The following is a 13,212-nucleotide window of genomic DNA, read 5'->3' as shown; positions in this document are numbered from 1 at the left end:
ATCGGAATTCACTGGCGAGGGTGCTGAAAGAGTTACTGCCGATCAGTTAACTCTTTCAGCACCTTGGACAGTGACTGACGTCGGCTAGCCTCATCTCTATGATGGCGGCTGTGCGAAAATCACGCAGCCGCGCATCATACACGGATGACACACGGAGCTGGCAAGTAATTTTTGCGCGCGCAAAACGCCGCGTTTTTGCGTCCGCAAAAACGCCACGTTCGTGTGAATCCAGCCTTAGGGTGTGTACATTTGTGGATGGTGATTTGTACAAAAATAAGAATTATAAATGTTGACATGAGAATGTCTCAGTAGTACAGCCGGATGCTATGGCCCTGTAATTTCAGCATAGAGGAGAGGTACTAAAAAAAAAAAAAAAAATTGTTACTATGCAAAAATAAAAAAAATATTGTGTTTTTATTCCTTCTGGTGGGTCTGGTCGGAATTAAAATCACCAAGAGACAACCATAAAAGCCAAACTCAAAATGGTTTTATTTTAGTTTAAAATGAAAAAAAAAAAAAATATTCAAAACTTCTAAAAACCTCTTGCTACATTTTAATTTCACAGAAATCATTGTAAATGCTGAGAACAGCTGGTTTTCTGCAGAAGATGACAACAGCAGGTTTACTGGTACTTTCTAGAACATTTTTACCTTTCTCTAATACCATCGCGCAGGCTGGCGCCAAAGTCAAGGATAATATATTATATTAAGACAAGCACTCCTACACCAAGTCTTGCTTTCTCAAGAAACTGCTGGGCATATTTCCAAATTCTGGCGAAACATTATATAATATATATAATTATGCCTTTAGATTTGGCATTAGGCCTCTTAATAAATAATGCTACTCAGTGCAAAATCAAGAGCTGCATTCAAACATGACCCAAGTTATTGTATCATCAGCCGATTCATAATCTCCTAGGGCATAAAATGACATTATTACTGTAAACGTGATTTACCGTGCAGACTTTACACCGACCATTGTAAATTGAAGTACGTCGAGGGCTGACATTCTAAAACACAAATATAGCCCCACAATATATAAAATGGCTTGCAGAAATTGGAATATTTTCCCTTCTATTACTTCCTGCATTAAAACATACATCCTAAAAATCTGTAGTGACCCCTCGTGGTCAATATTCGCTTGGGAATACCTGACATATTCAATGAGCAAGGTGTCACTGTGCGCCACCTAGTGGTCAGTATGTACAGTGCAGGAAATATTCCTACCACTGTCATTTCATTCAAGTACACGTCTGTGTACACTAGACAAACAGAATTTCTGTTCTTACCTGTGTTAAATGCATGAAGAAAACTGTTTGTACAATAACTTAAATACATGTGAGTGAATAAACACGAACAGTAAAATCTTTTGGCAGCAGAACCCTGAGTGCTATTTTCCTATTAATCAGCTGTTGTGTACAGTAGAACGCCATGTTACTACAAGTAGATCTGCCTGTGCACTACATAGTTACCCTCCTATAAAGTAGTAAAAATTGGATGTATGATGTCATCAGTCATCTTCTGCAGAGTATCGCAGCCTCCTCAGAACACGACCAGAGTAGCCTGCAGTGGGTGAAATGTGCAAGGACAGACTCTGCAGGTTACTCTGGGAGTACCATATTTATTAGGCAGAAACAGCCAGCCTCTCTGTGCAAACCACAAACCAAGGGAGGGAAGTTTCCATAGTGGACTAGGCTCAGAAAGTCAACTCAGCGCCATTTCAATCCTTGGCAGCGTTTTCCTGGCTCTGAATATTCCACATGCCTCTCTTGGAGTGATAGTAATGGAAGAAGTTTCTGAGACGCAGCCTCTCGACCTCCAGCCCGTTTTGCAGGACCCTGCAAGAATTTCCAAATTTGTAGTTAAATAATGAAAAGGGTGAAATAGCATGTATATTTTTCAGTAGGACTGTGCTGCGTAACATAGCTTCAAGTTTCTCATAATCATTTAGTGTCCTTATGATCAAATACATTTTATTTCAGACTGTGTAATACCTAGTACAGGGCATGAGGGGGCGGTGCAGGACACAGCGGTCATCTCTTTTATGTTAATCCCGGTGTCATGCACTGCCCCCTCAGGTCCTGCACTAGGCATAACACAAGTTTGGAATTTCTGCATTATATTCTCACAGTGCATAAAGAAACTAAGGACTCAGGACCCCAGTTCTGCAGTGCTGACCGCTTTGCTGCCTAATATTAACGAAAACTATACATTTACCTCTTTTACAGTTCTGATAAGAACCCAAAGGGTGCAGGGAATTTCAGTTCACAAAGAGGGTATGTGCACACACACTAATTACATCCGTAATTGACGGACGTATTTCGGCCGCAAGTACCGGACCGAACACAGTGCAGGGAGCCGGGCTCCTAGCATCATAGTTATGTACGATGCTTGGAGTCCCTGCCTCGCTGCAGGACAACTGTCCCGTACTGTAAACATGTTTTTAGTACGGGACAGTTGTCCGGCAGCGAGGAAGGGACTCCTAGCATCGTACGTAAGTATGACGCTAGGAGCCCGGCTCCATGCACTGTGTTCGGTCCGGTACTTGCGGCCGAAATACGTCCGTCAATTACAGATGTAATTAGTGTGTGTGCACATACCCAGACTCTGACAGATTGCAATTTATCACAGCACCTATAATTTATCATTTAAGAGGGTTATTCACAGAATAGACAATTCAACCTATCCATAGGATAGGTAATCACTTTCTGATCGCTAAGGGCCCACCGATGGGACCCCACCGATCACAAGGGTGCAGTGAGGAGGAGCTTGATAGAAGCAGCAGTCAAGCAGGCACCCGCCGCTTCATTCAATGTCTATCAGAACGACGGAGACAGTCGAGCGCTGTATTCTGCTGTTTCAGTCATTCCCATAGACTTTGAATGAAGTGGCAGCTTGCATCCGCCGCCTCATTCGATGTCCTCCTCACTGCAGTCGATCAGTGAGGAGGAACAGGGGGTTCTGGACGCTTGTTCTAACAATTGGTGGGGATTCCCATGCTGGGGCCCACAAGTGATCAGAAAGTGATATTTTTTTCCTGATACAACCCCTTTAAACAACGCAACACTACTAATATTAGTAGGTCATTGCACGCTACAGTAAGTACACAGCCTCTGAGGGGTCATAATAGGGGGTAAGGTAGCGGCCAACCACTAGGATTCGCCCAGCAGTGATAAAAAAAGAGACAGGAGCATAGTACTGCTGTGCAAGAGGCGCTCGCGTGTGGTCGGTATTGTATGAGGTAGTGGCGGCTCCACTGTGACCCACACATGCCCGCTTTGGTGAAAGCCGAGCATGTCAGGTGCTGTACTGCTTCTGATCAGACAGAACTCTTGCAGGGTTGAGGTCCCCAACCTCAACTTTCGCCCCTCTGCAGCTTTCCCATTACAGACCACGAGTGTTGTTCCTCTATAAAGAAGATTGTACAGGACTTCCTGGTGGCATCCTCACGGTCTGTTGCCCAGTTTACACGTGAGGGTTCAATTTCCCAGCAGTGCCAACTGAGGTGAAATTAAGCATTACAAAGTGCCCAATGTCATAAATGGGCAGTTTATGTAATGCACAGACATGCAGAGTCCTCTAGAGCGGGAAACACTCTTTGTAGCCGCTCTCCACTCTGACTAATAGGTGAGAACCTAAACAGGTTATTATACTTAAGTGGTTTTTTTTAATACTGACAATCCCTTTATCAATACAGCAGTGTTCACATAACCAAACACTCACCCCAAAATGTTCAGTGTAATAAGACAGACTCCGCACAGGGAATCCTAATTTAACCTCAAAAATAAAGCAAGTAAAGAAGTTGGAAAGACTTCATATTTTTCTCTGCCAAAGTAAAATTAAAGTTTCCATAAACTGCAGTGGAAGTCAAAAAAGTCACAAAAATCCTCATATTTTAGTTTTTTTTCTAGTTGTAATAAACAATCATTTTTATACTAAGTGTGTCTTGAGGATTGATGTCCTATTGTTAACGAGGCTCTGTCACCAGATTTTGCAACCCCTATCTGCTATTGCAGCAGATAGGCGCTGCAATGTAGATTACAGTAACGTTTTTATTTTTAAAAAACGAGCATTTTTGGCCAAGTTATGACCATTTTTGTATTTATGCAAATGAGGCTTTCTAAAGTCCAACTGGGCGTGTTTAAAGTAAAAGTCCAACTGGGCGTGTATTATGTGCGTACATCGGGGCGTGTTTACTACTTTTACTAGCTGGGCGTTCTGACGAGAAGTATCATCCACTTCTCTTCACAACGCCCAGCTTCTGGCAGTGCAGACACAGCCGTGCTCTCGAGAGATCACGCTGTGACGTCACTCACAGGTCCTGCATCGTGTCGGACACATCGGCACCAGAGGCTACAGATGATTCTGCAGCAGCATCAGCGTTTGCAGGGAAGTAGCTACATCGACTTACCTGCAAACGCCGATGCTGCTGCAGAATCAACTGTAGCCTCTGGTGCCGATGTGTCCTCGCTCGTCCGACACGATGCAGGACCTGTGAGTGACGTCACAGCGTGATCTCTCGAGAACACGCTGTGTGTCTGCACTGCCAGAAGCTGGGCGTTCTGAAGAGAAGTGGATGATACTTCTCGTCAGAACGCCCAGCTAGTAAAAGTAGTAAAAACGCCCCGATGTACGCACATAATACACGCCCACTTGTACTTTTACTTTAAACACGCCCAGTTGTACTTTTGCAAGCCTCATTTGCATAAATACAAAAATGGTCATAACTTGGCCAAAAATGCTCGTTTTTAAAAAATAAAAACGTTACTGTAATCTACATTGCAGCACCGATCTGATGCAATAGCAGATAGGGGCTGCAAAATCTGGTGACAGAGCCTCTTTAAGAGTCACTTGAAACGTCTTATAATAGTTATATTACTTTACTAAAAATATATTTCGTAAAGAGTTATAATCTAATGAATAGCAATAAAAATATTGGAAAAGGAAAAAAAAAATAGGTCTGGGACACATTAATCTTATTAATACCACCAATCCTTAAAATGTGATTATTCTCTCGCTAAACAATGTAATGCTACTTACAGGTAAAGGATGTAGTGAATGTGTATTCTTGTGGATGACCAATTTGAGCGGAAACAATTTGAAGGGATGTGTCCATGAGATTATATATATATATATATATATATATATATATATATATATATACACACACACACACACAAAGTTAACACATACATGCACACACATAGGGTTAACAACCATTATAGAGAATTCTTTTTCATAAAGGTGTTGGACAGGATCAGAAAAATTAAATAGTGCCCCTCTTTTCCATGGACTGTGTCTGGTATTGCAGCTTAGCCCCATTCAACTGAGTGTGGTTAAGCTACAATGCCAGAAACAGCCCATGCGCAAGAGTGGCGCGGTTTCTGGAAGAAAAAGCAGACCTTTTTCTAATCCTGGCCAACCCCTTTAAGAAAAAGACCGTAAATCATCAGAATAAGTAACAATGATGATACAAAATCATAGTTATTCTGGAGGATTAGGGTATGTTCACACGGCCTATTTTCAGACGTAATTAGGTCGTTTTACCTCGAATTACGCCTGAAAACGACGTTCCATTACGCCTACAAACATCTGCCCATTGCTTGCAATGGGTTTTACAATGTTTTGTTCAGATGAGGTGTAATTTTACGCGTCGCTGTCAAAAGACGGCGCGTAAAAAGACGCCCGCGTCATAGAAGTGCATGTCACTTCTTTGGACGTTTTTGGAGCCGTTATTCATTGACTCCATTGAAAAAAACAGCTCCAATTACGTCCATAATGGACGCCGCGAAAAACGCGAGTACTTGCATAAACGTATGAAATTCAGGTGCTATTTTCGCCTGAAAACAGCTCCGTATTTTCAGATGTATTTTGTGTTTGTGTGTGAACATACCCTTAAAGATAAATTGGCAAATCCTGCTTTCATCATTTTTATGGAAACATGTCTAAATGTAGAAGCAAACCAATTCAAAGAAGAAGCTCACATCAAAGAAATAACATAAGTGCAAAGACACATTGTGCTTTCCTGAAATTACTAGCTGCAAGGAAGCCTATGCAGCCAAAGTAAGCATTTACACATGCCCCCAAATAAGGATTGTGGAAACACTTAGCAGAACTGGGCCTGTACTGTTCAGAACCTCGCACCATCCAAGTATAAAACCGACACTGTTCCAAGAAAGTGGTTTCTGCCAAATGATGTCAAGGATATAGAAGGAAGGCTTCAGTACACTCTTGTACAGCTGTTCTATAATCTTTAAGTGTCCTCAAGGGAAAGTCCTTAAAGGGTAACTAAATGTTCAACAAACTTCTGAAAAGTCATAGTGACATGTCAGAAGTTTTGATTGGTGAGGGTCCGAGTACAGAGACCCCCACCCATCGCTAAAACAAAGCGGCAGAAGTGCTTGCCTGAGCGCTCAGACGCTACATTTTTGTTCAGCTGTTTCCGGAGATCAATGCAGCGGTGTACGGACTCCATAGAAAGTCAATGAGACTGTAATCCGCTACATCGGCTTTCCGGAAAAAGCCGAACAGAAACAAAGTGGCTGGGCGCTCACACGAGTGCTTCTGCCGCTTCGTTTTAGCCACCCAAACCAGAATCACTACGAGTACTCATGATGATACAGATTTACCAAAATCCATAGACAGGCAGAAAATATATTAAGCCTAGTTCACAGGAATTTTGAGGCAGATTTTGACCTGCCTGCACTTTTTTGCCGCGTTTCTCGTCCGTGGCCATTGAGCACCGCGGGCAAAAACACTTTTTCTGCCTCCCATTGATTTCAATGGGAGGTCAGAGGCGGAACCATGGCAAAAAAAGGACATGCCGCTTTATCCCCCTCTGCTTCCCATTGAAATCAATGGAAGGCGATTTCGGACGTTTTTTTGGCGCAAATTCGGACACAATTTCCGTGTCAAAAAACGCTGTGTGAACTTGGCCTTACACGGTGATACCTGGCTGTCAAAATCATAAGAAAGGAAAAAGCAGGGCATCGCTCCCAAAACTGGGGGACCTATAGAGTAGTTGCACATATTAGTTCCGCCTAATCTAACTCTTGATTTCATAGAGGTTCCCAGATTCTAAAGCCCCTAGTTCATCCACAATTCACAAGCTAGATGGCCATGAATACTAGTCACAGGATTTATTTTCCTTACATCTTCCTATGTTCATGTAAAATGCATAGTCTTGCTTTGCCAGTGAGTTTTATTTGGCTTCATTACTAGTAAATATTACTGCATAACTTCTAGGAGTCATTTATATTGAGCCAGAACTCTTCCCTGGTCGCTTAGCATCTGCGGATTCTTAGCTTTGATTGTTTCAGAATAATGGGCATAAATGCTCGTGTTCCCCAACCAGTGTCTTGGCATCCACATGTGGCTCTTGCAACCCACTGCATGCAGCTCCTCTCCTGTTGGCAGCTACAGATACTATTGTGCATTAGAGGAGCCAATGATGTCACAGCATTACCAGAAATCGGCACCAGGGTCAAAACCATAAAACTGGCATTTAACACTAGGGTAAAAGCCTCATCATGAGGTTGTATATTTGATCCACTTTTCCCCTTTTAACCCCTTCACGACAGCCATATGGCGATATAAATTCCAACTGCCGATGCGCCGCGCAGTTGTCACATATAATAACGTTGGCAGCCTGGAACGGGGTTTAAGGTGTGCAGTGCTGCTTCAGTGTGAGCAGCGCTGCACTTTCCCATCTGCCTGCTCTCTCCACAAGTGCTGACAACTCTCCCCCTTAGTTCATATGTTTGATTACGGTTATGGGCTTAGAAGTACAGCGCTGCACACACTGAAGCAGTGCTGCACTTTCCGGTCTGCTGGCTCTCATCCCAATGCAGTCTCCGGCCAGAGAATGGCAAGCGCACTGGCAGGGGACTAATGTCTGGGGAAAGCCCTTGACGTCACAGTCCATTTATGGACAGTGACATTTGGGGCTTTGAGATACCAGAATACACCCTCCCCTGTAGATAGCGCCACATTCCCGCCCTGTAGATAGCACGCCACCCCCGCCACTGAAGCTCCCTCTAGTCGCGGAATGCCTGGCCAAAGCGTTGCCGACATATACGGACATTGATTTCAGGGGCTCCTCAAGGAGTGGAATCCCCGGCCCTGGGAGGAAGCCCCTGACGTCACTGTCCATACATGACATTACATTCACTACAAAGTATAAACTGAATCACCCCTTTAATCCCTTCGCAACATCCAACGTGCTATTACACCATTACATTATATCATCAGGATCTGAGCCCGAACCAAATGCTGCTTGTGCCAGCTATTTTTAAACAGTTGACACCCACCTGCAATTACCGAGATTGGAGATAACTCTGATTCCAGACGTTTTACCCCTCAGATGGCGCGGTCAATAGTGACCATGGCATCTGATTGTTCGACAAAAAGAGGGGTCTCCCTCTGTCCCTCAATTGCCCTTCCCAGCTAAAATTGTGGGGGTGCCCATCGTTTGTCATGACAGAAGGAGGCCTATTGAAAGCTTACAGGTGTGCCTTTAGTGATTAAACCTTGCCAGAAGCACAAATAAAGGCAATACTGTATTGTAGTGTATTGTATGAGTGATCTATACATCACATGTTTCAGTCCCCTAAAGGGCCTTAAAAAAAAAAAAAAAAAAAAAGCAATGCATTGTTGTTTTTTAGTCACCTAACTTCCCTCCAAAAATGGAAAAAAAAAATGTGATAGTAGTCGCATATACCCCAAAATGGTACCAATAAAAACTACATCTCGCCCCGCAAAAGAAGAAGCCCTCAGATCGCTCGACAGAAAAATAAAGTTATGACGCTTCAGGGCGTGCAGGCAGATCAAAATCTACCTTAAAAAAACTCTGTGTGAACATACCCCTAGAATATGGAGACAGAAAACAATTATTTTTTTTTAACATTTACTTTTTTTCTTTGTACAAGTAGTAAAACATAAAAAAAAAAAAAACCTATATAGATTTGGTATAGCCGTAAATGTATTGACCCTCAGAATAAAGTTAACATGTTGTTTTTATCACACGAAGGATGCCGTAAAAACAAAACAATAGCTGAATCGCTGTATTTTTCCCATTCCGCCCCACAAATATTTTTTTTTTACTTTCTCAGTACATTATATGGTACAATAAATGTTCCATTGAAAACTACAACTCAAGTCGCAAAAAACAAGCCCTCATATAGCTATGTTGCCGAAAAAATAAAAAAAGTGATCGCTCTTATAATGGGGCGATGGAAAAACGAAAAATTGTCTGTTTCTCCAAGGGGCTAATAATACAATCAGTGGACGTCAAGGTTTATCCAGTTTATTACATATACTAAAAATAATGTAATCTACAGTGGATCTGTTCCGTATAGGAGACAATAATAATAATAATAATACCTGTCTAGAAGCTCCCAGTCCTCTCCTCCCCAGCGGTCCTTAAATTCCTCTGTATTCATTCCGCCAATGCGATCAAAATCTGACTTGTAAATCCCAAACAGACCAAAACCGTTAACTTCCCAGTAGCCTACACAAACGAAAAAGAGCAGAGAAAGATGAAAAAGAAAATGTCACAAATAGCAAACATGTAGAACAGAGCGGAGATTTGTTAGAGGTGTATACATCAATCATTTGTCTGTCACTTCACGCCCCGTTTTTTCGCCACTTGCTGGAATCTTTTTCCCCCAAAAAAGTACATTATAAATATGTAGTCTGTTCCCGCACAGCGCTTCAATAGTAATTCGTTCGCCAATGGGAATGCATTCCTTAAGGTTCAGAGGTGCCCAAGTTTTTTAGGATGACAAAAAAAATAAAAGGCTCAAAAAAGCGTAGAGAAAAAAACATATGGTGTGAAAAGGGTACCAGGAACTACAGAGAATACTGCAGCCCCTCCATTCTGCTAATACATTAATAATCTATTCTAAGGATGGCCCATGAAAAGTCCTGAACAATCCCTTTAAAAGGGGAAATTCGTAGTAAACAAAAATGGGGTTCACATTGTAACTATTCATTAGGGTGTCGGTTAGAATCCCTAATGAATAATTTTGCTAATTTGTGTGAGTTACTTTCTAGTAATGGAAGATGTAGTCTGCAGGTTACAACACCAGCATGCATGTCCAGAGTTGTAGTCCAAACTCTTAGGGGGGATTCACACGAGCGTGTATTCGGTCCGTGCGGGCCGCGTGGTTTTCACGCGGCACGCATGGACCAATACAAGTCTATGGGGCAGTACAGACAGTCCGTGCTTTTTGCACAGCCTTTGTCTGCTGCGCAAAAAGCGCGACAGGTTCAATAACTCTGCGTATTTCGCGCATCACGCACCCATTGAAGTCAATGGGTGCGTGAAAACCACGCAGGTTGCACGGAAGCACTTCCGTGCGAACCGACTGAAACAGCGCACCAGCTGTCAAAAGGATGAATGTAAACAGAAAAGCACCACGTGCTTTTCTGTTTCCGAACATCCAAACGGAGTGTCTTTGCGATGAGCGAAGCCGGACAAGCGAACCGAACTTCACCGGGTTCGGCCGAACTCTGCAAAAAAATTATCGGTACGCGACGTCAGTAGATAGTCACTGTCCATGGTGCTGAAAGAGTTAAACTGTTTCAGCACCATGGACAGTGACTACCGATCCCAATATACATGAACCTGTAGAAAAAAAAACGAAGTTCTGACTTACCGATAACTCCCGGCTTCTTCCTCCAGTCTGACCTCCCGGGATGACAATTCAGTCCAAGTGACAGCTCCAGCCAATCACAGGCCAAGCACAGGCTGCAGCGGTCACATGGACTGGCGCGTCATCCAGGGAGGTGGGGCCCGATGTCGAGAGGCGCGTCACCAAGGACGCGTCACCAAGGCAATGGCCGGGAAGTTCTCGGTAAGTACGAACTTTTTCTTTTTTTTTCAACAGGTTTTTCGATATTGTGTTTGGCATTCACTGTCGAGGGTGCTGAAAGAGTTAGCTCTTTCAGCACCTTGGACAGTGACGGGCGTCGACTAGCCTCATCTCTATGATGGCGGCTGCGCGAAAATCACGCAGCCGCGCATCATACACGGATGACACACGCAGCTGTCAAATGGTTTTTGCGCGCGAAAAACGCTGCGTTGTTTGTGCGCGCAAAAACGCGACGTCCGTCTGTATCTGCCCTTAGGCTGGGTTCACACGACCTATTTTCAGGCGTAAACGAGGCGTATTATGCCTCGTTTTACGCCTGAAAATAGGGCTACAATACGTCGGCAAACATCTGCCCATTCATTTGAATGGGTTTGCCGACGTATTGTGCAGACGACCTGTAATTTACGCGTCGTCGTTTGACAGCTATCAAACGACGACTCGTAAGTGGACTGCCTCGGTAAAGAAGTGCAGGGCACTTCTTTGCCACGTAATTTGAGCTGTTCTTCATTGAACTCAATGAAGCACAGCTCAAGATTTACGAGCGTCTCAGACGGCTCGCAATATGCGAGGAGGAGCATTTACGTGTGAAACGAGGGAGCTGTTAACAGTCTGTCTTTTCACATGTAAATGCCTCTCATCGTGTGAACATACCCTTAGAAAGAGGATGATGGCGGGCGGGATTCAATGCTGGATCGTGGATAAGCAAGGTAAGGGCACGGTCAGACGTGGCAGAGTTTTTCCGCTGCAAATGTTGGTGCAGATTTGGGGCAATTACGCAATGAATCTGCACCAACATTTGCATATTTGACAGGTAATTCAGACGTTGCAGAAAAGACAGCGGACTTGCCACAGATTTCAGTTTTTGCATTGCAAAGGCTGAAATACGCAGTGAAATTCCGCTTCTTCTCCGCAACAGACAGTGCATTCTGCTGAGGGAAAATTCCGCACCACAGCCTAAGGTCCGCAGCGAAGTTTTCCGCAACGTCTGAACTAACTTGCCTAAAAATGTATTGAAACAACGATAAAAAACGGCAGCTGGAGAATTCCACTGCGGACTGTCCGCAGCAGAATTCCACAGCAATTCCGCCACGTCTGGCCGTGCCCGCAGTGTGTGTTTCTTTAAAGGGGTTTTCCCAGTCTCTAAAGATTGATAGGCCATCAAAAAACGGAGCCAAAAACTAGATCAAAACGGAGTGTGTGATTCTGGCCTAAGGCCTCATGCACACGACCGTATTTTTTCCCACCCGTAAATACGGGTCCGGTGTCACACGTATTCCACCCGTTTTGCACCAGTATTTACGAACCCGTGCCCGTAAATATGGGTCCGGTGTCACCCGTATTCCACCCGTATTTACGGGCACGTTTTTGGCGGCAAAATAGCACTGCACTAATCGGCAGCCCCTTCTCTCTATCAGTGCAGGATAGAGAGAAGGGACAGCCTTTTCTGTAAAAAAAGTTAAAGAAATTCATACTTACCCGGCCGTTGTCTTGGTGACGCGTCCCTCTCTTCACATCCAGCCCGACATCCCTGGATGACGCGGCAGTCCATGTGACCGCTGCAGCCTGTGATTGACCTGTGATTGGCTGCAGCGGTCACATGGCCTGAAACGTCATCCAGGACGTCGGGCCGGATGTCGAGAGGGACGCGTCACCAAGGCAACGGGCGGGAGACCGGACTGGAGGAAGTTCTCGGTAAGTATGAACGTCTTTTATTTTTTACAGGTTTATACTGATCGGTAGTCACTGTCCAGGGTGCTGAGTTACTGCCGATCAGTTAACTCTTTCAGCTCCCTGGACAGTGACTATTTACTGACGTCGCTTAGCAACGCTGCCGTAATGACGGGTGCACACATGTAGCCACCCGTCATTACGGGAGCACCATAGACTTCTATGGACTGTCCGTGCCGTTATTACGGCCTGAAATAGGACATGTTCTATCTTTTTCAACGGCACGGGCACCTTCCCGTGAGAAAACGGGAAGGCACCCGTCGCCAATAGAAGTCTATGAGCCCGTTATTACGGGTCGTAATTACGACCCGTAATAACGGGAGTTTTTACGGTCGTGTGCATGAGGCCTTAAGCACATATTTGGAATTGTTTTTAATGAACATATTATGAATTTATTGGAGCATATAAAAATATGCTGCAGGTTCGCCCATCCGCAGACAACATCACGACTGTATAAGGCCTCGTTCACATATGCATTGGGAGGCTGCATTAGGGGTATCCGTCGCAGATCTATCCGAGATTACTGAAGAAAATAGCACAACAATAATTTCCAGTAAAACCACGGACAGCTTGACGGAACTTCTTAAAGTCAACAGGTTCAGTCGGCTTCC

General features: G+C 44.1%; 1 protein-coding gene across 2 annotated transcripts in view; it reads right to left on the bottom strand.

Moving 5' to 3' along the window:
- Positions 1-465: 465 nt before the first annotated feature.
- B4GALNT4 (beta-1,4-N-acetyl-galactosaminyltransferase 4) overlaps positions 466-13,212 on the bottom strand; it is a 60,770-nt gene continuing 48,023 nt past the window's right edge. For both annotated transcript variants that reach the window (XM_075837613.1, XM_075837612.1), the window contains exons 20-21: positions 9,381-9,507; positions 466-1,837 (exon numbers count right to left, since the gene is read on the bottom strand). In XM_075837613.1, the coding sequence (XP_075693728.1) occupies positions 1,720-1,837; positions 9,381-9,507 (245 nt within the window). In that variant the 3' untranslated portion in view covers positions 466-1,719. The remainder of the gene's footprint in view (positions 1,838-9,380; positions 9,508-13,212) is intronic.

Source organism: Rhinoderma darwinii, chromosome 9 (genome assembly GCF_050947455.1).
Source record: "Rhinoderma darwinii isolate aRhiDar2 chromosome 9, aRhiDar2.hap1, whole genome shotgun sequence".
Lineage (NCBI taxonomy): Eukaryota > Metazoa > Chordata > Amphibia > Anura > Rhinodermatidae > Rhinoderma > Rhinoderma darwinii.
Note: the sequence above shows the minus strand (reverse complement) of the source record. Positions and strands in the feature narration are given on the sequence as shown.